This window comes from Panthera onca, chromosome D1 (genome assembly GCF_046562875.1).
Source record: "Panthera onca isolate mPanOnc1 chromosome D1, mPanOnc1 haplotype 2, whole genome shotgun sequence".
Classification (NCBI taxonomy): Eukaryota; Metazoa; Chordata; class Mammalia; order Carnivora; family Felidae; genus Panthera; species Panthera onca.
In genome coordinates, this window is record NC_138348.1 from 43,789,728 (window position 1) to 43,816,961 (window position 27,234).

The window sequence follows — 27,234 nt, forward strand, 5'->3', positions numbered from 1 at the left end:
TATGCTGTTTCGAAGGGACACATGCATCTGAATGTTTATAGCAGCACTATCAATAATAGCCAAAGTATGGAAAGAGCCCAAATGTCCATCGAAAAGAATAAAATCTTGCCATTTGCAACTACATGGATGGAACTAGAGGGTAGTATGCTAAGCGAAATTAGTCAGAGAAAGACAAATATCATATGACTTCACTCATATGAGGATTTTAAGATACAAAACAGATGAACATAAGGGAAGGGAAGCAAAAATAATATAAAAACAGGAAGGGGGACAAAACATAAGAGACTCTAAAATATAAAGAACAAACTGAGAGTTACTGGAGGGGTTGTGGGAAGGGGGATGGGCTAAATGGGTAAGGGGCATTAAGGAATCTACTCTTGGAATCATTGTTGCATTATATGACAACTAACTTGAATGTAAATTTTAAAAATTAATTTAAAAATTAATTCAAAGTAAAACAAAACAAAACAAAAATAAAAATTGTGTATTTGAAAAAAAGAATAAACAAACATTTAAAAAAATATATATCATATGATCCAGCAATCTTACTTCTTGGTATATATCTGAAGGAAATGAAATCAGTATCTCAAAGAGCTATCTGTATCCCCACATTCCTTACACCATTATTCACAATAGCTGAGACGTGGAAATAACACATTTTCTTTATATACGTGTGTACATATACATACATACATATGCAATGGGATATTATTCAACCATAAAAAAGGAAATCCTGCCTTTTGTAATAACACGGATGAATCTTGAGAGCATTATGCTAAGTGAAATAAGTCAGGCAGAGAAAGACAAATACTGTATGACCTCACTTATATGTAGCATCTAAAAATGCTGAATTCATAGAAACAGAGAGTACAATGGTGGTTCCCTGGGGCTAGGGGTTGGGGGAAATGAAGAGATATTAGTCAAAAGTTACAAATGCCAGATGGATAAGTTCTAGGGGTCTAGCATACAACATGGAGGGTGACTATAGTTAACAATACTATATTGTTGGGGCACCTGGGTGGCTCAGTCAGTTAAGCATCCAACTTGATTTTGGCTCAGATCAGGCTCTCACTTGACCGTGAGATCAAGCCCCGCATTGGGCTCTGCTCTGACAGCGTGGAGCCTGCTTGGTTCCCTCTCTCCCGGTCTCTCTCTGCCCCTCCCCTGCTCGCATGCTCTCTCTCAAAATAAATAAATAAACATTTTTTAAAAATACTATATTGTATATTTGCAAGTTGCTAAGAGTTGATCTTCAGTATTCTCATCACAGTTACAAAAAACATAACTGTCATCCATCAGGTGATGGATGTATTAACTCACCTTACGGTGGTAATAATTTCACAATAAATACATTTATCAAATCTTTACATTGTATACCTTAAGCTTACACAATATGATATGTCAATTATATCTCAATAAATCTGGGGGGGTAGGAAGTTTGGCCAGACACCCAAGTTTGGCCAGATACCCACCACCCTGCTAACACAGTCTAGGACAGACAGCAGATCAGGATCCGGTATGAAAGCTGTAGAGGACCTGCTTTCTGCCCTGGCCAACCTATGAATGTCCAGGTGCGGGGGGCCAGCACAGCCCCTCAGCACAGTGCCTAGGGCTGCCCCAGCTGAGAACACTTCAACCTTACATGGCATGGGTATGTGGGGGTTGATGCTCTTATCCTGATACCATTGCCATGTGATAAAAACCACAGCCCCTGTGCCATACAGTCCTTAGGACCCCTTGCTAAATCCAAAAGGTGGCACAGAAAAAACAGACCAGCGGCCAAGAAACCAACAGCCACCTCTCTGCTTTGCCAGTAACTAAATTTGTGAACTTTGTCAGGTTACTAACCTGTCTGGACCTCTTTTCTCATAGGCAAACTGGAGATAATAATATGTCTCTGATAATCTGACACAGTTGTTGTAAAGACTGAAATAAAATAATGGAGTTGACACTGCTCTGGGTCTTTACATGAAATAATAAAAGTAAGAGGTATTTTTCTAGGCAATACTGTCTGTGGAAATAAGAATCTCTTAAAAGACCCAAAGGAATGAATGTATAACAGTGAAATTTTAGGCAAAGGGAAAAATGAGCCCTGGGCCAAGATAGAAATCTCAAAGTTGAGGCCTAACTAAAATTTCTGTTAACATAATGTAAGCAAGAAAACCTGGAGTATAAGGGTGCCTGGGTGGCTTAGTCGGTTAAGTGTCTGACTTCAGCTCAGGTCATGATCTTACACTCCGTGAGTTCAAGCCCCACGTCGGGCTCTGTGCTGACAGCTCAGAGCCTGGAGCCTGCTTCGGGTTCTGTGACTCCTTCTCTCTCTGCCCCTCTGCCTCTCACTCTGTCTCTCTTTCAAAAATAAATAAACATTAAAAAAAAAATTTTAGAAAACCTGCAGTATAATAGAAGGACCTTGGGAATTGTCTTTTCCAATCCTGCTGCTTATGCGAAGGGAAACTAAGGCCCTGGCGTGGTAAATAACTTATCCAAATCACAAAGTAAATTTATGGCTGAATCCAGACTAGAACCTGAGTTCTTTCTTCCCTCCCTCTCATGATACTGGTCCATGAAGCTATGCTGGTCCATTCTGGTCCATGATGCTACCTTGGAGAGACAGTATAATGACCTGACACCTGAAGAAAACCACTGCCTTCCCCAGGGCACTCACTATGGGATGCTGAATTTGGGGGCACTTGTTTTCCTGTGTCTACAAGTTCAGTTTGCTCACGCTTATAACTCATTACTCTTCTCTGTGTGGAAATCCCTCTGCCAACTTCACAGCACAAGACAAACAGAACGTGTTGACCAAGAGTTTAAGAACCAATTACCAGTCCAGTACTGACACAGACCACAGGGCCCGGGCTGCCAGGAATTGTGGCCCAAATCTCTGTGACTCTTCAGAAAACTGTCTCCAGTTCAGCCCTCCCCACCAGGATCCTGAATGTGGGGATGAAGGCACATTAAAGGACAATCTCATATGTAATTCTGCCATTAAGGCACAGACTTCTTCATGCTGTGGGGAAGAGAACAGGATGTGCTCATAAAGAAGTGGTCTTCAGCTTGTTGGGACAACAGAGGAGCAATTAAGTGGATCCAGTGAGGTCCCTGGGGGGCCTACCCTCAGGCCACACCAAGCACTGGACTTAAGCCCCAAATATGCATTCCAGGTGTCTACGTGGGTGCTGCTCAAGACCCCCTATGAGATGCTTTCTATCTCCAGCTGGACAGGGACGTTGTCTCCTACAGTGGCCTTAGTTAGGCACAGGCCACCTCGGCCCATCCCACACCTGTGTCCTCACCCTTTCAGCAGTCATTTTCATGGCAGCTGCTCCCTTTACTCACTCACACCTATGGCCCCCAGGAAGCCTTTGCCAAGAGCTCTGAGCATGAGTGAGGTAGAAATGGCCATGGTCCAGGCCAGATGAGTATATGAGGGATCCAGAGCCAGGCTCTACCCCCATCTGCAGGCAGCTCTTCCTAAGCCCATGTGTGGCCCACTCTGAGACCAATCTAACACCTTCTTTGGCCTGGGTCAAGAGGGGAGACAGTGTGGTCATGGGGTTGGGCAAAGCATCTGCTCTGTATCAGGCCCCAGCTAAATGATAGAGAATGATAGAGAAGTAAATGAATAAAACAATTTTCTTTTTCTTAGAACTTCCTCTTCCACTGAAAGAGATATATAAATGTGTAATTCAATCTAGTAATTCTTCCAACAGGAGTTCAAATAAGATGCTTGAACTTTCTCTTGCCGCATGTGTTCTACATGGTTTTGAACATGTTATGCCCTTTCTGGGCTTCCAAGTATCCATCTGTAAGAGTAGAGGGGTGGATTAGATGAGCTTCTACTCAGAACCTAATGTTCCTATAATCCAATGATCCCCTCCCCAGAAGCTTCTACAAGAGTCATTCATGACCAGATGCCAGATCCAAACTCTTCTCCAGATTGCTCTGCCCAGAACTCAGGCTGCTGTGTTCTTTGCTCAAAGGTGGCTTCCAGTTGCAGGAGACATCTGGAGTTTGTCCCAGTAACATCTGCTCACATTACCTGCTGTTAGTGTTGTCCATTAGAGCGCCCGCATCATTGCATCCCAGCCCACTGCACATCTGGGGGCCACACCAACAGTCTCCCCAACCTCAGGGACCCTGTGGGTCATAAGCCTAAGAAGATTTGCACAAGGCCATTGTTTTCTTGCTGGGTCCCAGCCCCCAGCCTACCTCTGTCACTCTGATGTTAGTTCCAATCTCTTAACACATAGCTCCCATAATACCTTCTTGCAAGCCAGTCATGTCTCCCCAGTATCTCTTTTTTTTTTTTTTTTAATCCCCAGTATCTCTTAACTCAAGTCTGAACTCCTTACCCTGGCACTCATGACTCCCCAGACCCCGTCTCCAGCCCATCCTACCTGTTTTGGCATTACCACACTATACTGCCCGGTACATCCTTTATGTTCAAGCTTTAAGGCATGTTCTAGATCTATTCTTCAGAACTGATTTGCTATCAGGGCTCCTGGGTGGCTCAGTCAGTTAAGCATCCAACTTCAGCTCAGGTCATGATCTCGCGGTTCGTGAGTTTGAGCCTGGCATCAGACTCTGTGCTGATGGCTCAAACCTGGTACCTGCTTCAAATTCTGTGTCCCTTTCTCTCTCTACCCCTCCCCTGCTCACACTTGGTCTTTCTCTCTCTCAAAGATAAATAATAAACAGTAATAAAAAAATAAAAAAAAAAAAAGATTTGATGCCCCTACACATCAAGATTCAGCATAAATTTGGCCTCCACCTGGAAGTAAACTAGGACCCCCCCCCCCCCCCGGGTCACAGGGCACCCAGAATACTGAAGTGTTGACACTATTCATTCTGGGCTTGCCAGGGCCAACTTGGTTTCCTAACTGACAGGTGAACTCCCATGGATGCATCTAGCCTCCCGGGTTAGGGCCCAAGTCCCAGAAGAATATGCCCGCATCAACCAGCATCTAGCATAATGCTCTATGTCTGGCAGTTAAAGACTTTAAAGACAAGTAAAAACTTCTAAAGACTTCACGTGTAGTGAAGATAGCTGGACAGATCACAGAGGGACAAAGGAATGGATGAACAGTGGTGAAAAGCCTCAGACATAGGCCATGTTACATCGGTACGATAAAAAGTAAAACGGATGGAGAAATAAATAAGTGGACCTTGGTCCCGGCCACCACCATCTCTCACCTGCATTACTACAAAGGCCCCTAACATACCTTCCTGCCTACTTCCAACAATCTGTGATCACAGCAGCCAGAGCATGTCACTTCTCTGCTCAAAACCTTCAAATGTCTACCCATATCACCCAGATTCAAAGCCAAAGTTCTTCAAATAACCCACAAGGGCCTTGTGGTCTGGCTCAAATTATTGCACTGACCTCAACTCCTCTGATTTTCATTTCACTCCAGGCATCTTGACCTTCATGCTCTTCCTCAAGCATATGTCAGGGCTTTTGCCTTTACTCCTCCATTTGACTGCTCTTGCCCCAAATATTTATATAGCTTGCCCTCTCACTTCCTCCTGACCTCCAGTTAAATATCTACTTATCAGAATGTCTTGACCCTATATAGATGTATAAACCCTCCCCCACCTTTGGGACTTCCTTGCCCTTCTTGTATTTCTCCATAGTGCTCAGCATCATTTGCATACTGTATGCCAACCTATTCACTGTCCAGTCTTCACACACCAGAAAGCAGATTCTACAAGGGCATGTGTTTTGCTCACTGCTGTACTCCCAGTGCCTAGAACAATGCATGGCACACAATGGGTACTAGGTGGGTAACTGTTGACTGGATGAGTGAGGGGTTGAGTGAATAAGTTTGTAACTGAGATCTTTGGCACCTTTGGTCATTTTTCTAAGATTCTCTTATCTGATGCGGTTGCCATTATCCTGTCTGCTCAGTTCCAGCCCTGTCCCATGTCACAACAGATGGACAGCACATATTCTTGGGTTTTTTTTTTTTTTTGTAAATGATGAACCTAAGAGAACTGAAGGAGCATCTTCTTGGGGGCGGGGGGGTGGGGGTGGGGGGAGGGCAGGATGAGTCTACTGCCTGGTTCCTAATGCCACATTTTAAAATCCTGTTCTCCCTACTCCCCCCCAGCCTCTCTGCAAATTCTACCCAGTTAAAAGTGCAATTCTAGGAGAAAATGAAGAAGAAAACGAAAGCATCCTCTTTTCCTTGGTATAGCTCACAATAAGTTGTGTTTCTCTTTCTCTTTGGACCTAAGTCCCAAGCACCTTTGCAGAGCCCAGCTACCACCTTCGATCTATCTGATCGAGGAGCCTAATTCCTAAACTCTCATCACACAGAAAGAGGGGACAGGACACTGGAAGAGCAGAAAGTGAGATAAGAGAAGCAATCACTGTGGCAGCTTCTGGTCTCCCTTTCTTCGTGATGACACCCTATAATCACATAGGCCCTCAAACAGCGCAGTGACATCTCCCCACCCTGATGGTCTCTCTTCACCTGAGCTTCTGGGCTGTGAGGACCATGTGAGAGATGGATGAAGAGGGGGATGCAGGTGATTCACCAGCCTTGAGTCCTGCCATAAATCCAATATAAATTCTTGTTTGTGTCTGGACAAGTAGGTGTTAGAGGGGGGTTGGGGGGCATAAGACTGAATGAAGGCAAAATAGATCATTGAATGAGTGAGAAATGCAAGCGTGAGTGAGCCACAGTGACTGAATAGGCTGTCTGTCCTAGTGTTAATGGTCTTGTTGCAAGGATGGCTTGCAGGGCTTAGTAAGACACCTGTCTGAATTCTCTTGTAGACCTAAGCCTAGGGCAGTCTTAGGGGTGGGGAGGAGAGTGTTAGCTCCTGACCCATGTAATGTATTATGCAAATAACTCTCAACCTCCAAGGATCCTTCATAAGTTTGTAAAGATCCTTTGTATAAGTTTTATAGCCATAGAGCCAAGTCAGAACCACCTCAAGGCCCCTCAGATCTCCTGTATCCTCTACAAACCAGAGATGGAGAAACCACAGCTCAGGGATGCCTTCTGACCTAGATCCCTTCTGCAGGGAGCTCCTTAGAATAATCGAGGAATTAGATGTCATCTATCACCAGTCCCCCAAATGTTGCTGACTAGGTCTACTTTGTTTGCCCAGAAAATGGTAAGATCTTGGCGGGCAGGGTAGGGGAGGGAAGGCTGATAGGCACGCATCTCAAATGGTCATATGTCCTAAAATGAATTATTATATTCTTCCCTACATCTACTTCTTCCTTAGAATTTTTATTCTACTGAATGCCACAATCATCTATCTGGTTGTTCAGCTGATAAAACTTCATTCATTCATTCATTCATGGCCATGGAAGTGATAACTGAGCTGAGAACTGAGAGGTAAGTAGGGATTCAGTATGTGAAGAGGTGAAGGAAGAGAGTTCTAAGCAGGGGAACAAGCAAGTGCAAAGACCAATGGCAGGAGGGAGCCTGACAAGCCCAAGGTACCCAGACAAGGCCAGCGTGACAGAAGGGGGTGGGGGATTGCTGGGTGGAAGGATGTAGGAGATGGTAGTAGGGTTGGACAAACAAGACCTGGGAGGATTTACTGCAGATCAATAGGGAGCAACTGAAGTATTTTTAGGGAGGGAAATGACATGAACGAGTTGTGTTTTGACAGGCACTCTGGCTGCTGTATGGAGAACAAATTGGATAGAGCACAGATACAGCCAGACCAGTTAGCAGGGCCCTGTGGTCCTCCAGAAAGATGAAAATGGTGCCTTGAACCAGATGATCCTAGCAGAGATGAACGAAAGTGATGAATTTGAGAGATATTTATAAGAGAACAGCAACCAGACTTGGTGATAGATTGGACACGGGCTCTGGGACAGAGGTGCTGAGGATGACCGCTGGCACTCTCTGACGTGTGTGGCTGCGTAGATGAAGCAGCTGTTCGAGGAGATCTGACAGACCTGAAGGACCACACAGGAATAGGACAGTGCAGGGGAAGAACCCAGAAATTCCGTGTTGGACATGTGGAGTTTGGGGGTCCCTTTTGGACATGGGAGTTTGGGAGTGACTTTTTTGTTTCCCTCCTTTTCTAAAAAAATTTTTTTTTGATGTTTATTTATTTTTGAGACACAGAGAGAGAGAAAGAGAGAGACAGAGACAGAGAGAGAGAAACAGAGCACAAACCGGGGAGGGGCAGAGAGAGAGGGAGACAGAGTCCGAAGCAGGCTGCGGGCTCCAGGCTCTGAGCTGTCAGCACAGAGCCTGACATGGGACTCGAACTCACAGACTGCGAGATCATGACCTGAGCCATCCAGGAGCCCGTCTCCCTCACTTTCTACATTTGACCAGTCACCTGATTCTACCTCCTTTCCATCCTGTCATAATTAAAGTCCTTGTAATTATTTCCTGGATAATTTAAACAATATCCAGGCTCTCATTAAATATCACCTCCTCGGGGCGCCTGGGTGGCGCAGTCGGTTAAGCGTCCGACTTCAGCCAGGTCACGATCTCGCGGTCCGTGAGTTCGAGCCCCGCGTCAGGCTCTGGGCTGATGGCTCGGAGCCTGGAGCCTGTTTCCGATTCTGTGTCTCCCTCTCTCTCTGCCCCTCCCCCGTTCATGCTCTGTCTCTCTCTGTCCCAAAAATAAATAAAAAATGTTGAAAAAAAAAAAATTAAAAAATATCACCTCCTCAAAGAGGCCCTCTCTGATCACCCAATCTAAAGTACCCTCGCCCTATTACTCTCTATTTTATCCACTTGTTTTTTTTTTCTTTCTGAAAACATATAATAAATAACCTGTTGTGCTTTTTATTATAAAAATAAATATGCACATATATGTACATGTCCTAGCTCCGTTTGCTCAGAGGGCAGAGAACCAATGATACACCAAAAGCAAGGTACCCCAGAACTTGGTTTCTAAATACCATTATCCACCAAGAGGATCCAGGGCTTCTTGGAGAAATGGCTGATTCCAGGTCCAGAGCAAGAAAAAATAAAATAAGCCTAGAACTTCTTGCGACAGCAGTGAGTAAGCAAGTGCACAGAGAATCATGGAGACAAGGCACAAAGAAACGGGAGTCGGTTTGCAGAGCCTCCCACTGATCAAATCTGGGGCGATTTGAATATCAAAATAAAATACATGAATTGGTTAGAACCCACTGAATAAATTAAAAAATCCGTTGAGTTCATAGTGATGAAAGAAGGGAGGGAGAGGAAGAGAGAGAAAAGGAGAAAGGAAAGATCTTGCCAACGGTAGAGTGCCAACTAATAAACAGAGAAGAAACTATGCATTCAAAAGTGTCAGTGATGACAAAATTAGTGGGTAAAAGTTTGACGAGGAACAGGATATTTGCATAATCTCTGAAAGTATCTCTCCACAAATTACTTATTAATTACAAAGGGGAAAACAGTAATCTCACGCTGGAGAAACTGGCAAACATCGCCGTAAGCAAGTGATGAAGGCTTCCATCACCAGCACGGGGACCGTCCCCACATCCTGGGCTTGCGAATATGATAGCCGCACTTTACTAGTGTTCCTGCTCAAAATGCATATTCTAACCATGCACTGCCATCAGATAAGTCCAAATGGAGGGATAGTCAGCATAATAACTGACCTGTACTATTCAAAAACATAAAGGTCAGGAAAGACAGAGCAGAGGAATTGCTGTGGATTTAAGGAGACCATGGATACGTGACGACAAAATGCAGTTTGTGGAGTGCATCCTGAGAGGAGCAAGAAAGATAAAGCCTACTGTGGTAGGAGACTTCTTTTTTTAAGGAAATACACACGGAAGTATTTTGGGGTGAACAGGCATCATGCCTCTAACTTCCTCTTAAATTGATCAGAAATAGGAATATTTTATATATATTCATATATACATATACACCATAAAACAATGAATATAATAAACAACAATAAGATACGTTATAGACAACTAAAATATACACAAATAATAAAAATAATTTTTAGATTATTGGAGAGAGACGGAACAAAGACAAAAAGGTAAATGAAGCATCCTGTAAGTGGCTAAGGGATTTGGATAGAGAGGGATTTTTTTTTCACCAGTCTTGCAATCTTCCCTTAATTTGATATGATATCAAACTTAAAAGTGACATGCAGATTGTTTTTTTTTTATGTTTGTTGAATGAATGAGTGAGCCCACATCCATGATCCTCCCCTGCCTACTGCCTAAAGTGCCTAGTGGCTGTCCATAACTGGCATGATAAAATCCAAACACCTCAACACAGCTTTCAAGGCCTGACATCATTCGGTAGCACTTTGAAATGTCTCTCACCTCCTTTCTCATCACTATCGATGACCCATGCCACACACTCCAGTCCCCCAAGCTTACCACTCTAGACAATGCTTCTGTGCCTAGCGTGCGCTGGTCTCTCAGCCTAGAATGCTCTTATCCTCCTAGAAACTTCCTGTTATCTTTGGAGATCCAGATCAAGAGTTTTCACCTCTAGGAAGGCCTCTCTGATTGCCCCAATATGAGATAACACTTCCTCTTCTGTATACCTTCAGTATTGCTGTAATCCTGTCCCCGGGGACAGGCCTGCCATTCTTTGTTTATAGGCCTCATTGTTTACAAGCCACATGGTCTGACTGCAGGTGGGAGACTAGGCTAGGCCCCACTCCCAGATTCCCAGTGCCTTGAAAAGATTCTGGCACACCACCGGGTCTCAATTAATATTTGAGGCATGAATGAACGAATAATAGTAAGTGACCTTTCTGCATCTTCCGAGAGGTCCCCCTGCCTTTATTATCCTCAAAAACTACAGAGAGTGAGGGAAATTAGTTCTGCCCTTGTTTTACACACATGGCAAGTAAGGCCCAGAGAAAGTAAGATAACACAGTGTACCCAGAGGCTGAGCTCGAGCTGGAGTCAGTCGAGCCAATCAGTCCAGGGTTCTTTCCCAGAAGGTGAGTGGGATAAGAAGGAAGGATATGCCATTCAGGCTTCCCCTATTCTATGTCAGATAGCCCACTTCAATAAACTTTCAAGTTCTGGCAACACCATAGCGTAAGGAGGAACCCCACTTTACAGACTAGGAAACTGAGGCTCCAAGTCAGATCTGTCTGACTGCAAAGCCCATGCTCTTTCCTCTGCACATTGCCGATCTGTGCAGCCTTCCTCTGACCCTCTATCCAAGGCAGGCAGGCAGCCTGAGTCCATCATTCTGTCCTTTAAACCAGCACCACACACGGGCCCACAATGCAGCCCACACACCCAGACCACAGGCTGCACTTCACATGGTTTCCAAACCCAGGATATTTGGGTTGTAAGACAAAACCTCCATTTCCCCAGCAGAAAGTGAACACTGCGCAGTTACTCGGCCAAATTGCTGATGCCTACAGACACTGCATCATGCCGAACAGGGTCTGGTCTGCCCAGAGACGTCCTCAGAGGATCCTGGGCTCCCCCAGAGCTTGGCGCTGAGGGGACCCTGGAGCTGGGGGAGGGAGACTGAGCTGGCTGGATCACAGAGTCTGGGTGGAGGCTCCAGGCCACCCCTGCTTCCCACAAAGCGGCAGTCTCCATCTGAGGCTGCAAAGGCCAATGATGCTGATGATGTTCAAGTCCTGGAGCCAGAGAAGTCAGATCCTTAGCCCTTCCCCAGGTGGCCCAAAGGGGTGGGTTTTCCTGTTTTAAAGCTTTTGAACGGGAGGGGTCATCGGTGGACATTGACTACCGACTCTGACGTCAGACAGACCTGGAATGGAGTCATGGCCAGCTCTTAACCTCACTGTGCTTCAGTGTCTCATAGGGTTGTTCCAGAGCTTCCATGAAACAAAGGATGCAAAGAACCTAACACTGGGCTGGCCTGTAGCAGCTACTAAATAAATGGGAGTAACCGTGAGTGACTCCAGCAACTGCTAGGCCTGACGCACTCTTGCTGGATTTTAAACCTGTTCTCACTTAGTTGAGCTTAAAGTCCAGGGAACACCCCGAATCCTCAGCAGAGACACAATCAAATCTTAGCCTTACCTTTCTGAGAGGACATTTTCCCTGGGAAGGAGCAAGCCCCATACCTGCGCCAGCCACCAGCACATCACCCAAGACCAGATATTTCCTGGGGGCCTTGGGCCAATGACTCCTCCTTCCCACTTTGTAACCAAATGCTTATGGGAGGAGTAATCTTAAATGTGGTTAACAGCCACCAGGTGGGGAGGGTGGGGGGAGGTGCAAATTAATGCTTACTGAGAAGCAGAATCCCAAAACAACGCCCGAAAGGCCACCATTAGAATCCTTCCAATCATTTGCTAGTGCTAAACACTGCCTCCCACTGCTGCACTTGCCAAACATTAGGAGCCTTGGGTAGAATAAAATAATCAGTCTTGGAGTGAATCAGTTAGAAGTCTTACCAACCTTCAGTGCGGCATGCAGAGGCCCCCTGGTGATCCACATCTCTTACAGATAAGAGGTGACAAAGGACTCCCTAACCACTGGGAAGACTTAAGAACCACCCCCCCCATTGGGAAGGAGAAAAAAGTGAGCATTTTTCTATGGCCTCACAGGTCCAGAAAAGGAGACAGAAAAGTCCCCTTGTATGTCCCTCCCCATTCCAGAGCCCAGACCCCTCATCCTGAGCTCTGGTTCCAGAAGAGCCATCCTGATCAGAGACCATGTGGTCCATGCCGGGGGAGGCAGAGCTCAAGTCCAAGAGACACAGACCTTCCAGCAGAGCCCTGGGCCTAGGCAGGGTCACATGAAGAAGGGGTGGCCATGGGGCCAGGGCCAGACTTAGGGCAGGGGTCAAACTCCTTTGGGCATCTAGACACTCAGGCTTTTGAGACAGGGAGGAGCTGGCAGCTGAGGCAGTCAGAGCAAGGGGCATTTATCAATGGCCTAATTCATTCTCAACAATCCCCATTGTCTGAGCCAGCACAGAGATGGACATTATCTCCCAGAGCCGCTAAAAAGAAAAGCCCCAAGACATGGTCACGAAACTGAGTCCAAAGATACAGAAGCCAAAAATCGAGACACGGCTTGAAAACCAAGTGAAATATTTGAAACTGGAGCTGTCCCCCTCAAAAATCTATGCAACATGCTTCCCATCCTCATAGGCAAATAAAATGCTTAAGGCTGGCTTTTCATTTATCTATCCTGATTATCACAAAGGATGTGGGAGTTTACATTTAAATGTATACTATAAAGGTGTTAAAGCATAAATGAAAAGTAAAGCCAGGGTTCTAATTAACACAGTGACTAAGATGGAGCAATATGATGGACTAAGAGCTTCCCAGCAGCCAGAGTAAGAAGAGAAACACACAGGTTATGTCATGAGCTCAGGAGTCACACAGACCTGTAGAAATCTCTTGAGCACTGTAAGCTTCAATTTCCTTATCAGGAAAAAAAAAGTGGGAATATCAGCCTAAAAAAGCCGTTGTGAAAAGCAAATGAGACAAAGCATATACTAGAGAGTCAGTAAATATGCTTTTATTACCATGATTACACATGTCATTGTTACCATTAGGCTGTTGTCTGATTTCTCCTCCTTGAACTGGAAGTTTGTTAACTTACTGGGGTTACCCTGATGCTCTGTGATAACCCACTGTTGCTCTAAGCTCTGATTGACAGATATATGCACTTGATTAAGAGGTGGGGGGGGGGGGGGTGGGGATTGCAGGGGAGGAAAGAGGCCAGGATTGAGTCACCATGAGTCCTCCAGTTTTCCAGTCTTTTCCTGAGTCCTAAGGTGGCTGGGGCTCCTATAAAGGTAAGGCTTGGGAAGGTATGCAGACTTCCTCCCCACCACCCCCTTCACTCTGCAAGAAGGCTGCGGGGGGGGGTGGGGGGGGGGGCGCGGAGGGGGGGTGGAACACAGCCTGCCCTTATTTAACCATCCCTAAGGGTCAGGTAGGGGAGACTAGATCCCCGCACCCTGCTTAGGAAATTGCTGAAAATCATCTCTCCCGTGCATGTTAGGAGACTTGGTGGGGTGAGAGCTCAGGCACTCCTTGGACCAAACCATAAACACTAAGTAAGAAGACAGTCAATGTCATCTTTCTAACCTCCCAGCTGAAGGAACACATAAGTCTGGGCACCCCACTGAAGCCTGTCCAGAGGAGAATGACCAGGTGGAAGAGGTCTAGAAACCATGATAACAATAATAACAACAACCTGATATTTTGGGTCACCTACTCCTCCAAGCACTGTTTAGTGTGTCCCCTAGGATCCCCAGGGAAAGGAGATCAGGGAGAACAAGATTCTGTGAAGGAAAGAGATAACCACTGGGGGAAGGGAGAGGAGCAAAGTCAAAGCTAGTAGCTCTTCCAGCCTGGCCTGAGACGGGAGACACTCAAATAGGGTTGATTAAAACCAAAGAGAAGGAATCCACTCAGCTCCACTCACTGCCCCTGCCCTGGCCTCAGGCCACAAAGGTTCCTGGGGCTTTTCTACAGCAGGGGGAATCCAGAGTGCAACTAGATCCTGGCGCAAATTACAGGTGCTGTGCGGTGCCTCAGCCTGCAAGCCCGGCCTTTTCATTTGTTAAGAGGGTTAAGAGCTGCTTCTAAGTCTAGACCCTTAAGCCCCAGGCTCCACGGGAAGAATTGGTCCTAGATCACATGAGAAACCCACCAAGGGACCCATCTGCCCTGGACCCACAGCCAAAGCCTCTGACTTAAGATACTCCCTACGGCAGCCTGTTACTTGGACCCATTGTCCCAGGTGACATATGTAAGCTAAAGCGGACCCAAAAAGGGTGTCTGGAAGCTGAAAGCGCATCAAGCCAGGGGGTGTGTGTGTACATATGCACATTCTACACATATAGGTGCCTGCTGCATACATGTCACTGTCCATGGGTGTGCATGTTGAAAGCATGTGAGTGTTTGCATGGATGTCCTGAGTGGAAGGGCATACAAGACTGGCGCACAGCGGCGTGTGTGGGCAGGAATGTGTGTTCGCATGCACAGTTGTGAGTGTGCGGGTGTGGGTGCCCTATGAGTGTTTGTGGGTGGGCATGACTGTGTGGGTCTGCTCACCCCCTCTCATTGTCCTCCTGACTCTTCTGGCATTACAGTGGGTTCCCCAAGCCGTCTCTTCACCCTGGCCAGCCAGCTGTGATCCCTCAGAGCCCCATCTCTTCCAGTATGGGGCAAAGGCTCCGAGCTCCTGCCCTGCCTACGGTCCTGAGAAACCAAAGCCGCCAAATGACCCACAGAGAAGACACCCCAGCTGGGGGCAAGTCAAGTCACCTTAGAAAAATCTGAGTTCAGATAACACTCCTTTTTTTAAGCAGGCTGCGTGCCCAGCAGGGGGTCCAATGCCAGTCTCAGAACCGTGAGATCGAGACTTGAACTGAGATCAAGAGTGGGGCACTCAACCAACTGAGCCACCCAGGCACCCCCAGACAGCACGCTTTATCCTCATTCTGTCCCCATCGCCTCACTCACACACATCCATCCATCCACACATGCACTCTCTCAGCCCATCTGGAGCCTTCCTATCCCCACAGGAATGTACTTCCAGGAAAGCAGACAGGGTCTACACAGGGCTGCGCACAGACACACGTGCCCCCCGTGGGCACACTCCAGGCCCACCGACATGTAAGTTCCCACACACCCTGATATACTTTCTCACCCATACTCATACCCTGTGACACATGCTAGAAAGTTCTACAGGCTAACACGTTGGCCCAGACACATCCCCTCCAACTGGCACTCCTACGCCTACTGTCCGAATAGTCACAGGCATGCTCTGTCCCGGACTAGGGCTGGCGGACCCTGCGGGGCCGCCGACGGAGCCCGCCCAGCGGGTCTACTTACTCCGAGGGAGCGGGCGAGCCGGGTGTGCGCGGCGGCCAGCGGTGGCAGGGCGCAGCTGGGGCTCCAGAGGCCGGGCCAGCCGAGGGGCCGCCCGCTGCCCCGCGCCCCCGCCCCGCGCGGCCCCAGCCCGCCCACTCCCCGGGCGGCCCCAGGACCTTCCACGACAGCGCGCCCCCTGCCAAGCCTCTGTCCCGCGTCAGCCACCGCCGCCCGGCCGCGAAGCTATTTTGGTGCCCCCTGGCAGTGGAAACGTCGCGCTCTGGTCTGCGGGGAGCGCCGGAATGGGGACGCGGTCAGGCCTGATTAGAGACCTGGCTCACCCCGGGGCCCCCGCGGGAGTCAGGGCTGGGAAGCACCCGGAGGAGCCCACCAGACCGGGGTGCCCACGTGTGCCCCGCATGCCAACATCTGGAGAGGGGAAGGGAAGGAGCGGCGAGCGCTTCCCTTGGAGCTGAAACAAAACGGGGAGGGGTTTGGGTGCGGCTCACAAGCTCCGCGGAGGGAGCCGCCAAACTTTGAGCAGTCCCCAAATGCCCGGAATGAGCTTGGTTTATTCACCACAGGTGCTTCCCTTAGGAATCCGAGTCACCCGTATAAGATCACCGACCTCCAGATCACAGACCTGCCAAAAATGACAGAGGGTGTTTGTAGAGACTCATTCTCACTTTGGGCACATCAGACTTCCCCTCTGGACTTCTCTGTTTCCCGTGGCCCGTCTAGAAAAGAAGGCTGATTCCTCCCCAAAAGCTCAGGAATGTTGCATTCCTGAACTGGAAGGAAGCTGCAAGGTCATTCCATCCAACTCCCTCCACTCTGCCATGAATCCAAGGGCGCCAGAAGGGCCTCTACCCAATCTGGGGGATCACCAAGGTAAGTCAACCCTAGCCTCCCTTGGGCGCTGTTCCTAAGCTTGCACCCTCTAGTTGGCAGGAAGTCCTCCTTGGCATCTAACCTAAATCCCTCATGTGCAAACTATGTCAATATGCCTGCACTCTGTGTTCTAGGAGGAGGAGGGGGCCAGCTCCATCCCCATAACATAATGACTGCTCCAAGGTCCCATCTCAGCCTTCTCTTCCTTGATGCTGACACCATCGTGCCCTTTTTCAGGCCCTGGCTAACAATGGCCACTGCACCCTGACCCTGGACACGTTGCAGCTCCTGACATTCACCCAACTGCTTCAGCTCTCTGGGGACCCGACTCTGCGTGTCCGAGCCACTCCAAGGAGCCGGCTTTGCCTACAGCCTGCATCTATCCAGGACAGCCTGACTCCACTCCCCAGTCCCTCGAGAGGGGTTTCAGTTCCTGTCTCAGCCAAGCCTGTCTCAGGGCCTGGGGATAGAACTTAGGCTCCAGCCGCCCACCTGGCTGGGCATTAACACTGGAGCCACAGCCTTCCTCAGATGGGCAAAGGTTGCAGAATCTTTTCTCTGAGTCCGTTTCCAGTAAATTGGGTTGTATAATAAAGATAGTCTGGACTTTCTCCTTAAGGAGACCTGACTTTGCATCCTGCCTCTACTACTTTTTAGCTGCGTGTCCTTGGACAAGTCATTTAACCTCTCTGAGACTCAGCTTTCCCATATTTACAATGGGAATCATAGTAATTCTGCCTAGCTCATAGGTTGTTAAAAACATGAGATGAGATCAGGAATGTAAAAGTACCAGGAAAGTGAAGGTATTTTTTAGCATGCTAGTAATGGAATGAGGCTTAGATCATAAACACGATAGATACTGGCAAAAACCTCAGAAATCTTTTCTTTCCAGGACCAAATTCTGTGCCCGGGTTTCAAAGGAAGAGAGGAACAGACTTGCTTTGCTAGAGGTTCCCTCTATGAATGTCCCCCACCGTGCATTCCCGAACACACACACACACACACACACACACACACACACACACACACACTTTTCCAGATACATACGGCACAGCCGAGCCTCCTGGCCTGTCGTCTCCATAGGCCCCAGCCGCCTATACCCTCGCTGGCCGCCTCTCCATTCCCGGGAGGCCGCCTCATGGCTCCAGTCTTGGCTGCAGCAACTCCAAATCCCCCTACAGGGGCCACCGCAGGCAACTCCTCTCTCCTTGCCCATCTTTCTGGGCCATGGCTCCAGCAAGGCCTGCGACTCGAAGGCAAAGGTGGCAGAGACCTTGTCTAAGGCAGTTCAGAATTGAGGCTGCCCAAGGGAACTCAGAGCTGGAACATCATCCCCCTTGACCCCCTCCCCTCTGTCTGCCTGGCTTCCCAGTACTGTCCTGTTTAATTCTTAATGGAAATTCCATCCCTAGTGCCGGCCTGGCTGGCTCAGGGAGTCCAGGTTTGGGCCAACAGCAAACTCCACCCAGAGACAGGAGGCCCGGGGCTGCCTGGCCATATAAACACAGATACACCATATGCACATACATATATACACACATGAGCAGAGAGACTTGCCCAGAGACATACACAGACTTGGAGATTCTCACCCAGACGCAACCGTGCACGGAAAGATAATAGGCATTACAATCACTAAAACTTATGGCACTGTGCTAAGTACTTTGCAGATTTCAACTTCCCTAATCTGTCCAACAACACTGGGTTCTGGTATTATCCCCAATGTACACATGAGGAAACTGAGGCACAGGGAGGCTAAGTAACTTGCATAAGGCATCTAGTAACGATAGCCTAACACAGGAATACTAAAAATTGTGTTAAGAGGCTTATGTGCATTTTCATCTTGCCACTGTACTCACTTTTAGTGGAAGGTACTATTATCCCCATTATACAGACAAGGAAAATGAAGGTCAAATGGTTTAAATCACCACCTGTGACCTCACAGCTTGTGAGATGCAGGAAGATTTTACACAGATATGCATGGGAACCCACAGATGAACATAGAAACACACAGATAAAGAGATACATGCACACACACACGCGCGCGCACACACACACACTCAGAGGCACAACCAAAAGAAGCTTCAGGGATTATTCAGAGCTGCCTCAGGCAAAGGTCCGCTGTAGTCTGACTCCATGTTTTTCCTTTCCAGCTCCACCAACTTCACAAATCACTTTAGAAAGAGCAAGTTTGGACCTAAATGGAGGGAAGATTTCAGGTTTACAGTTCAGTCAGGCAGGTCAATAGTGAACCCCACCTCAGCCCCAAATCTGGTTTGCCCAGCATACACAACAAGGTCAGCGGAAGAAGGCTCAGATGCACTTTTCTGAAGGGATCTGTAGGGACCTCACAGACTCTGTCAAGGAGCTGGTCTAGGAGGGCTCCCAGCCTCCAGAACCAGATGAAGGTGGACAAGACCCATAAAACAGGGTACAGCACAGCACGAGAGCCTTAGGTAGAACAGGGCATGTATTGCCTAAGGGAGCTAGAGCCATATTGCACATGTGACAAGACATTGGTGGGAGGGGAAATGGAGGAAAAGACAGGGCAGGGCCATGATGTAGGCAAAATCCAGAGCCCAGAGAGTTGAGAGAACAAGCATGAGGAAAGAAAGAGGAGTTTAGTATCCAAGAATTTGTCCACTGCTTGAAGCTCCCATGCTAAGCTGGACATCTCCAAGCAGGGCCTGTGCTGGCCCTGGGCCTCCTCCTAAGCAGCCCCACCGGAGAGCACCCAGAAAGGCCCCATCTCTACTGTCTCTTGTGGTTTCCCATCCACATCCCCATCCCAGAATCCCTGTTTGTGCTGCCACGAGCCCATCCACTCTGTGGTCTGGGGACAGCTCAGCAGGGCAGCCCCAGGAGGCATCTGGATCGGAAAAGGTCTTTAGGAGAGGAGTGCTGAACCCTCACAAATGAACCTGGGATCACATTGTCAGGCAAGGGCTCTAAGAAATGGAGACATTTTGAGTCTGAGAATTTGCATTTCTACAAAGTTCCCCCACCGTTGCTACCAGCCTGGGTGTCATACTATGAGAACTCCTGCTTTATAGAACAAGAGAAAGTCAGAGGTCATTCCAGCTCAAAAGTAAACGTGTGACCTAACTTCAGAGTGCAAATGGTTTCTTCTGCAAGGTCCCTGAAGAAAGAATTCACATCCTGGTAGTTGTTTGTCCTTTCCCTCCCCCAACCTCCATCTCCCCAGCTTCTGTTCAGGCCCTACTGTCACTGACTCAGTCTCCTGCGGGTTCTGAGATGGCCCTGTGCCTTGGCACTTCTCAAGTAAGACATGACATCCTCCGCTCTGTGATCTCGCTGCTCACAGAAGGTTATCTAGATGAGGACCTGCCCCAAAATAGCTGACGACCAGGCAGGCTCTCAGTTCTGGGGCTAGAGATACAGATCACAAGGTCATGATGACAGCAGCAGGAAGGCCAGCATACCCAGAGAGATGAGAGATGGGCAAGGGTCCCAGAACCCACAGCTGCCGCCTCCTGTCCTGCAACCCCTATCTCCATCCCTGAGGCATGCACGTCACCATACAACCCTGCCTCCAGGAGCGATGGCACAAGAGGGCACTCTGGGAGAACAGGGAGAGGTGAATCCCGTCCCAGAGTACCAGACAGGCTGGCACAGACACACCATTGCCCCACTCAGTCCACCCATCTCCCCAGGGCTTCTTCTGCAACGCTCTCACAAGGGAAAATTTTCCCCGATTCCCAGAGCCAGTGTGAAAATTCGTGATACAATTAAAATGAGGCAACGTAGGAGCTAGAAAGGTTCTCAGAGATCTCTGGGTGCAGGGCTTCTGAAATTTTATGATCTACCAGAATGGCCTGTGGATGAAATACAGATTCCCAGGGGTCCTTTAGAGGCTCTGATTCTGTAGGCAAGGGGTGAGCTGGAGCCCAGGTGCCCCTCTCTTCCCAGCTCCCTGTTCAGTGACCTCACTCTGCTAGCTTGAAACTGGCCATGGCGGGAATATTTGTTTACACCACAGAGACTGGACAAACGTTACAAATCAGGGTGTTTTGTTATACTTTGTTTTGGCAAGTCTGTTGTGGACCATAAATTAGCACACCACAGAGCAGGTGGGTGTCTGTTTTCAAGGATCTCAAGGAATTATGATGCAGGCCCATTTTGAGAAAGAAACACTGACCCAGTAATGAAGTTCTAACTCAAACCCATCATTTTACAGATAGAGAAACTGAGGCCCAGTGAAGGGAAGAATCGTGGTCACCGTCACTATGGTAGAACCCTTGTGGGATCACAGATGCTCAGTTCAGGGCTGTGGGGGCTTGGGACAGCCCTGCCTGTCTCCTTAACCCTCTTCTGCGCCTTTCCGACACACCTGCTGTAGCTTATTGGTTAAATGAGGGAAGGCAGGGCGGTCCTGCCCCTTGTGGGCCAATCACATTACCTCTTGTCAGCATCTGGAATTTTAATAGGCTGAACTAGAGGTTATCAGTTGCCAGATCACTGGACTGGACAGCAGGTACAAGAATTCCAGGTGCTGAGTGCCTCAGGGCTGTCCTGCCCTTCCCAAGACCGAACTGTTCATCTCTGCATTGAATTCAGAGAGATTCCCAAGCATCCTCCCCACAAATTCCCTGCCTTACTTAAAGTAATAAGCTATTTTCCATTACTCCCAACCAAAACCACCTTCAGAAATACAGCCACAGAGCAAGTTAATAGAAATAAGAACCCGAGATTCTCTCCCCTTTGTCTTGCCCCTACATCCAGCCCTCAGATAGGATGCAAAAGAATGAGCAAGGATGGAAATTTGCAATTCCCTAGGGCAGTGGTTTTCCAAACTGATCCCGAGCAACAGCATCGGTGACTCTGGGATTGTACAGGAAAGGCAAATCCTTAGGTCTCCCCTCAGAACTGCTGAATCAGAAACTCTGTGGCTGGGGTCCAATGAGCTATGGCTTCACAATCTTTCCAGGTGATTCTGATGCCCACTAAACTTCAAAGACTGCCATTCTAGTAGGAGGGTCTGTAGTTTCTGCCTCCCTGACCATGAATCAAAAGCTCTTTGACTCAGGAGGAAAGGTCATCAGGGTACCAGACCAGCACCAGCTGTGTCACACTCCTTCTGGACCAGCTTCCTTAACCCCTGCTCCCGGGGAATCTCGGGTGTCGGAGCGGTGGCCATGCATCCTGAGCTAAAACAGAAGCCCTCTTTCCAAAGTCTAAGGGGTCAATATCTTTCCAAAAATAGCGGGACAAATTCATCAGGGATACAACAGAAAAAAGTTCTGTCACTGTCCTGGTATCTAATTGAGGGAATGACTCAGTGGACATTGTCTGGCCCTTTGGATTCTCAGGAGCTTGCTCTGGCTGTCCGGGGACAGCTTCAGGTATCTGTCTATAAGGAGGCTTGCCAAAGACTTGACTATGGAAGCCACTTCAGTCTCTCCTGTGTGAGTCCACTACTTTCTCCACTTCTCGTGCTCCTAGGTTCAGGCAGAAAATGAGATTTGAGGGTAATTTAAAAAGTGAGGCCTTGGGAAGAGGGACAAAATAATAATAAAAAGAACTGTGACTATATGAACAGGCATTATTGACTCCTTCCTGTATATCATGGTTTACCTCATTTGTGTCTCACCAGAATCTAATGGTACAGTTATTGCACTTCCCACTTTAGAGGTGAGGAAATGGGCTAAGAAGATTAAGTCGCTCTCTCAAGATCACACAGCCAGTGAGTGGAAGATCAAAGATTCGAACCCAGGTCTGACTGACTCTAGGCCCTACAAATTTCACAAGGTATAACACAGGAACACAGATGCAGAGGTTCACCTGGGACAGGAGGATGTACACCTGCTGCTAAGACAGATGGCTGGGTGCTAGCTCAGATAGGATGGGGAAGGAGAGGGGGCAGGGTCCTTTTTTAAAGTGGGATGCCAGGTGACTTATGGTGAACTAAGTGGCCAAAATAGAGACAGGACCTTATCCATCAAGGAAGGAACAGCTCAGCTTCCCTGGGATTCAGGGGATGAAGCAAATTGGGAATGACAATTGTGGCCGGGCTAGAGTTGAAAAACATATATTTGAAATGAAGCCAGCAAGAACAATTACACAAGCCAGGACTCAGTGACTCTAGATCTCAGTTTGGAAGAGGTGAGGACTGACAGGTGTCCCAAATGGGGATTTCAAGGAGCTTACCATCTATGGGGAGAAGGGGAAGTGGCTAGGACTCTGCCTTAGTATGGTCAGGGGATACCCTAACTGGGACACTGAGTGGCACTGCTCTGAAGAACTTTGCTCCCAGCCCTGGAAGAACATGGCCTAGATTCCCAGCTAGAACAGGGTCTATCAATAGAGGCACCAGGAGCCATTGAGGAAGCCGTGGATCCTGGTAAGGAGAGAACTCTCCCCACCCAGGGAGTGGAAGGCTCTGGACCTGGTGGTGAGTTGGAATTAAGGCAAGTCATTAAATGGCACCACCTCTACCCAGCTGATCAAAAACAAATACATCAAATCAAAAACAAACTAAAAGTCATCTTTTTATTCCTCTTACCTCATCATTCATCCCCCTCTCCCAACATCCAGATGGTCCATCCATCCTGTCTGTTCTGCCTCCATATTGAATCCCTAGCCATCTAAACTCCATTAACCACAAAGCAGCAGAGTCATCCTTTAACAGTATAAATGAGATCACATCCTCCTCCAACCTAAAAGTCTTCAGCAGCTTCTTATTGTTGCACTTAGAATAAAAGTTCTAGACCCTTTGCTCTGTCTCACAAAACTCTACATGGCTCTTCTCTCCATTAGGGTCTCAGGTCATGTCATCTTCCTGACAGAGGTCTTCCTTGACCACGCAAACTAGAAGAACCATCCCTTGTCACTCCTCTGTTAATACCACTCATCATTCTCTGAAATTTCCTTGTTTATTTGATTGATTACTACATATCTCTCTCACTCTTCACTCCATAAGAACAGAGACCCTATCTTTTGGTGCAGTGTCTGGCACATAATAGAAATTCTAGAAACTTCTATGGAATGGTTCAAACATGGTAAAGCCCCATGTAACAGAGAGAAGTGGCAGAGATCATTTGGAAAACAGATGCTAAAAAGATAAAGGGAGCCATACAGAACACCCAGCCCATGAAAGCAAGAGATCTTGGGTTTCCAAAAAATTTCCCTGAGAGAGCATTTGCACCCCTGGTTTGTGAGACCTAACAGCTTTTCTGTCCTGGAATTCCCATGAGACACCCCTATAGGCTAACAACATTGTTCTTATTTCTCCTCAGCTGGCTTGAGTTTTGTTTCTTTCGCTTACAAGTTAAAAAGTCTAAATTTATACATCCTCCCTATGTCTACCTGGAAAACACAGAACAAAGAGAAGGTCCAGCAGTTAGTGGGAAGAACACAGCACAGGAGATAAGGATCCTAGACTTATCTTTTACCTCTGTGACCCTAAGTAAGTGTCTTTCTTTCACTGGGTTGCAGAGTCTGTACCATCTGAGATCTGGTCTAAGAGACCTCCCAGTCTGACAAGGACTCTGAGACCAACAACCAAGGAAAGAGGTCATCTTTCAGGCAGAATGTATATTCTGTCCATTTTCACAGCCCAGGCAGGTACTAGCAAGAAAAAAAGCCACTCAAATGGTATTTAGAAGACAATTTAATGAAGGGCTCTTTATGTCAGGGTTAAGAGTAAAACCACTGTTTTGAGGCACCCAAGGACTGATAAGTGGGGAAGCTGTTATCACCGCTAAGCCTGGAGAAACAGGGAGGTGTTCCAGTGGAACCATGGAAGAGACTGTGCAGTCATGGAGGAGGTAATCTCAAAAACCACATCAGCAAGGAAGAAATTCCATAACCTCACTCTTCTCCTTTCTCTGATCTCCAAAGCCTCCATTGACAGAATCCAACCAGAGAGGCCTGGTGGTGTGATATGAGGCCCAGCTCCTCAGGACGCAGAGCAGAAGAGGGTGCACAATGCAAATGGAAAATAACCAGAACCCAGAAAATAACCAAGACCTACAAATGCTCTCAATCTCTACATCTTCCCTCTCATTTAAATCTCTCTATAGAAGCACTGAACTGTCCAGGAAGCCACTAAATTGCCATAATGGTCTTGACAGGTCCAGATTTACAGCTTTTGGCTAAAAGCTTGCCAAAGATCGAGGCAAGAACTTTAGCTATGCTATCAAGCATAAGCAATGGCTGCCACAAGAGCTTCCAGAAAAATTTCACTAGTAAATGAAAACTCTGACAATTTGAATAATTGAAAAGTCTTAATGCCAACCTCCAGATGCATTATGGAGAATGAATGGATAATTAGCCAGAAAGAAACCTTCTAATAGAAAACATATCCAGTCTAGGACTTTGTAGGGGAGAAAAGCCTGCAATTAATACCCACCTATGGTTTAAAAGGTCTGGCCTCAGACACACCCATTCTACTTGGTTACAATAAATCTCCCATAAGACCCTACATAAAATACAGTAGAAAAATTAATAACTAAAGTACAAAACTCTTAGTAATGCAGAATGTTGGGTTTCAACCTGGGACTGAAGAGTATCTCTAAATGAGTGCAGAAAGTTTCCATTTCTCTAAACTCTGATCTTTGCCTCGTCTCAGCAGGAAGCAACTAGAATGGTCACCATCTCAATTCCCTCAAGAATGAGGAATGCTCGGGGCGCCTGGGTGGCTTGGTCGGTTAAGCGTCCAACTTCGGCTTAACGTGAGGTCCTCCGACCTTCCTGAGGTCATGATCTCACGGTCCGTGAGTTCGACCCCCGAGTCAGGCTCTGTGCTGACTGCTCAGAGCCTGCAGCCTGTTTCAGATTCTGTGTCTCCCTCTCTCTCTGCCCCTCCCCTGTTCATGCTCTGTCCCTCTCTGTCTCAAAAATAAATATACATTAAAAAAAAATTAAAAAAATGAGGAATGCTCAAAAGACAGTGGGGATTGAAACCAGTAACCAAAGGGTTAATGGGACTGCTCGAAGCTGCAGACTAATAAGCTCAGCTGCAACTTTTACCCAGATCATCTTCACTTGCCTTTAAATTTCCCTGACTCTCCTCCTTGGGGGAGGCAGATTTGAGGCTTGCCCTCCCATCTCCTCATTTAGCTGCCTCTCAAATAAACCCTTCCCTTGCTGCATCCTTGATGTCTCAGTGATTATCTTTGCTGTGCATCAGGCAGACAAACTTGGGTTTGGTTACACACCCAAGTCATTCTGTCTATTTCTACAAGAAAATATTTCAAATATGCAACTCTACCCCCTATTACATATTTCAAATGATAAACTTTCTTCTCAAAATTAAAAGTAAAATGGAAAGTATGTGTCTGTTACATTATTTTTAAAATAAATTAATTTAAAACATAAAGAGTCTGGCCTCAGTCACACCCATTCTTCCTAAAGGGAAATTCTCCAGAACCCATCCATGCCCAAGCCCCACTAGAAAAGCTGAAAAGAGTGGGGAAGACAGGGTTAGTCCAGAAGACTAAGACCCTTCTAAGAGTAAGAATATTCCCAAAGAAAGAATGTGCTACTTCAGGACATAGTGATCTCACTATTGCTGGAGGAAGTTTAGTCCAGCGAACAATGAATGAAGGCCAGTCCTATACCTGGCACTGTGCACATCACCTGGGATACAAGTGATCAAGGCAGTCTCTGACATTGGGATGTTCACAGTCTAATAGTGGAGAAAGAAACATAAAGTATTCCCATACTAGGAGATAATTAATAAGAGCAGTATATCAAAATGTCTCTAACTGTGGATTTCCACTTTATATATTTTGAGGCTATGTTATTAGGCACGTATACATTTAGAACCATTACATCTTGTCAGAAAATGTTAAATTTTGTTATTATAAGGGCCCCATGATCTCTGTGATGCTTTTGCCTTAAAGTCAATTTTTTTCAAAGTTAATATAGCTATACAGACATTATTTTGGTTAATTACTGTTTGCATGATAGATTATTCATTCCTACTTTTCCCCTTCCTATATTCTTAAATTTTAGATACTTCTTGTAAAGAACCTACAGTTAGACTTTTTTTAATCCAATCAACATAAACAGAGGTGAAGGGATTAGGTGTTACACAAATGATTATCTGGGAGGAGAGCTTTCCAAGAGTAGGAAACAGTCAAAGCAAAGACTCTAAGACAAGCATGAATCTGGTGTTTGAGCAAGAACAAAGACTAGTGAAGTGAAACAGAGTAAACAAGGGTGGAGAGGGGTATAGGAGGGGATAAGAGCAGAGATAAGTAGAGAATAGCTAGAGCAATGCCTTTGAGTAGTGAAAACAGAATGGGATCTGGTGCACAAATGGAAGAAATGGCTCCAGTTGGGAAGCATAGAAAGTTCATCTATGGCAACAGGGTACCAGGAAGCAGATACCAGTGTATAGGAGTTTGGTGGAGTCCATGAAGGGTCTCTTCTGATGTCATTTTCTCAATGAACTAGGAAGCAAGGTCAGGAGCTGAGAATAAGCAAGGTGGAGGAAGTGTTTGGGTTTTGAGGAGAAGATGAGAAATGATCTAGATGTATACGGGAAAGTGAATGGACTAAAATATATATGACTTCCCGGCAGCAATAAAAACCTAGTTAAGGCTCATGCTCATGGATTCATAGATTTAAAATGAAGCAATCAATGAATATGGTTGT

The 27,234-nt window shown here is 47.0% G+C and overlaps 1 protein-coding gene across 2 annotated transcripts in view; it reads right to left on the bottom strand.

Annotated features, from left to right (window-relative positions):
- Window positions 1-17,883, bottom strand: part of INSC (INSC spindle orientation adaptor protein) — a 128,864-nt gene extending 110,981 nt beyond the window's left edge. Inside the window, exon 1 of one of the 2 annotated variants that reach the window (XM_078433261.2) lies at window positions 17,662-17,883. In XM_078433261.2, the coding sequence (XP_078289387.1) occupies window positions 17,662-17,754 (93 nt within the window). In that variant the 5' untranslated portion in view covers window positions 17,755-17,883. Of the gene's footprint in view, window positions 1-15,744; window positions 15,849-17,661 lie in introns of those variants that run through there. The other variant, XM_078433260.2, reaches the window with a different exon arrangement.
- Window positions 17,884-27,234: the final 9,351 nt, after the last annotated feature.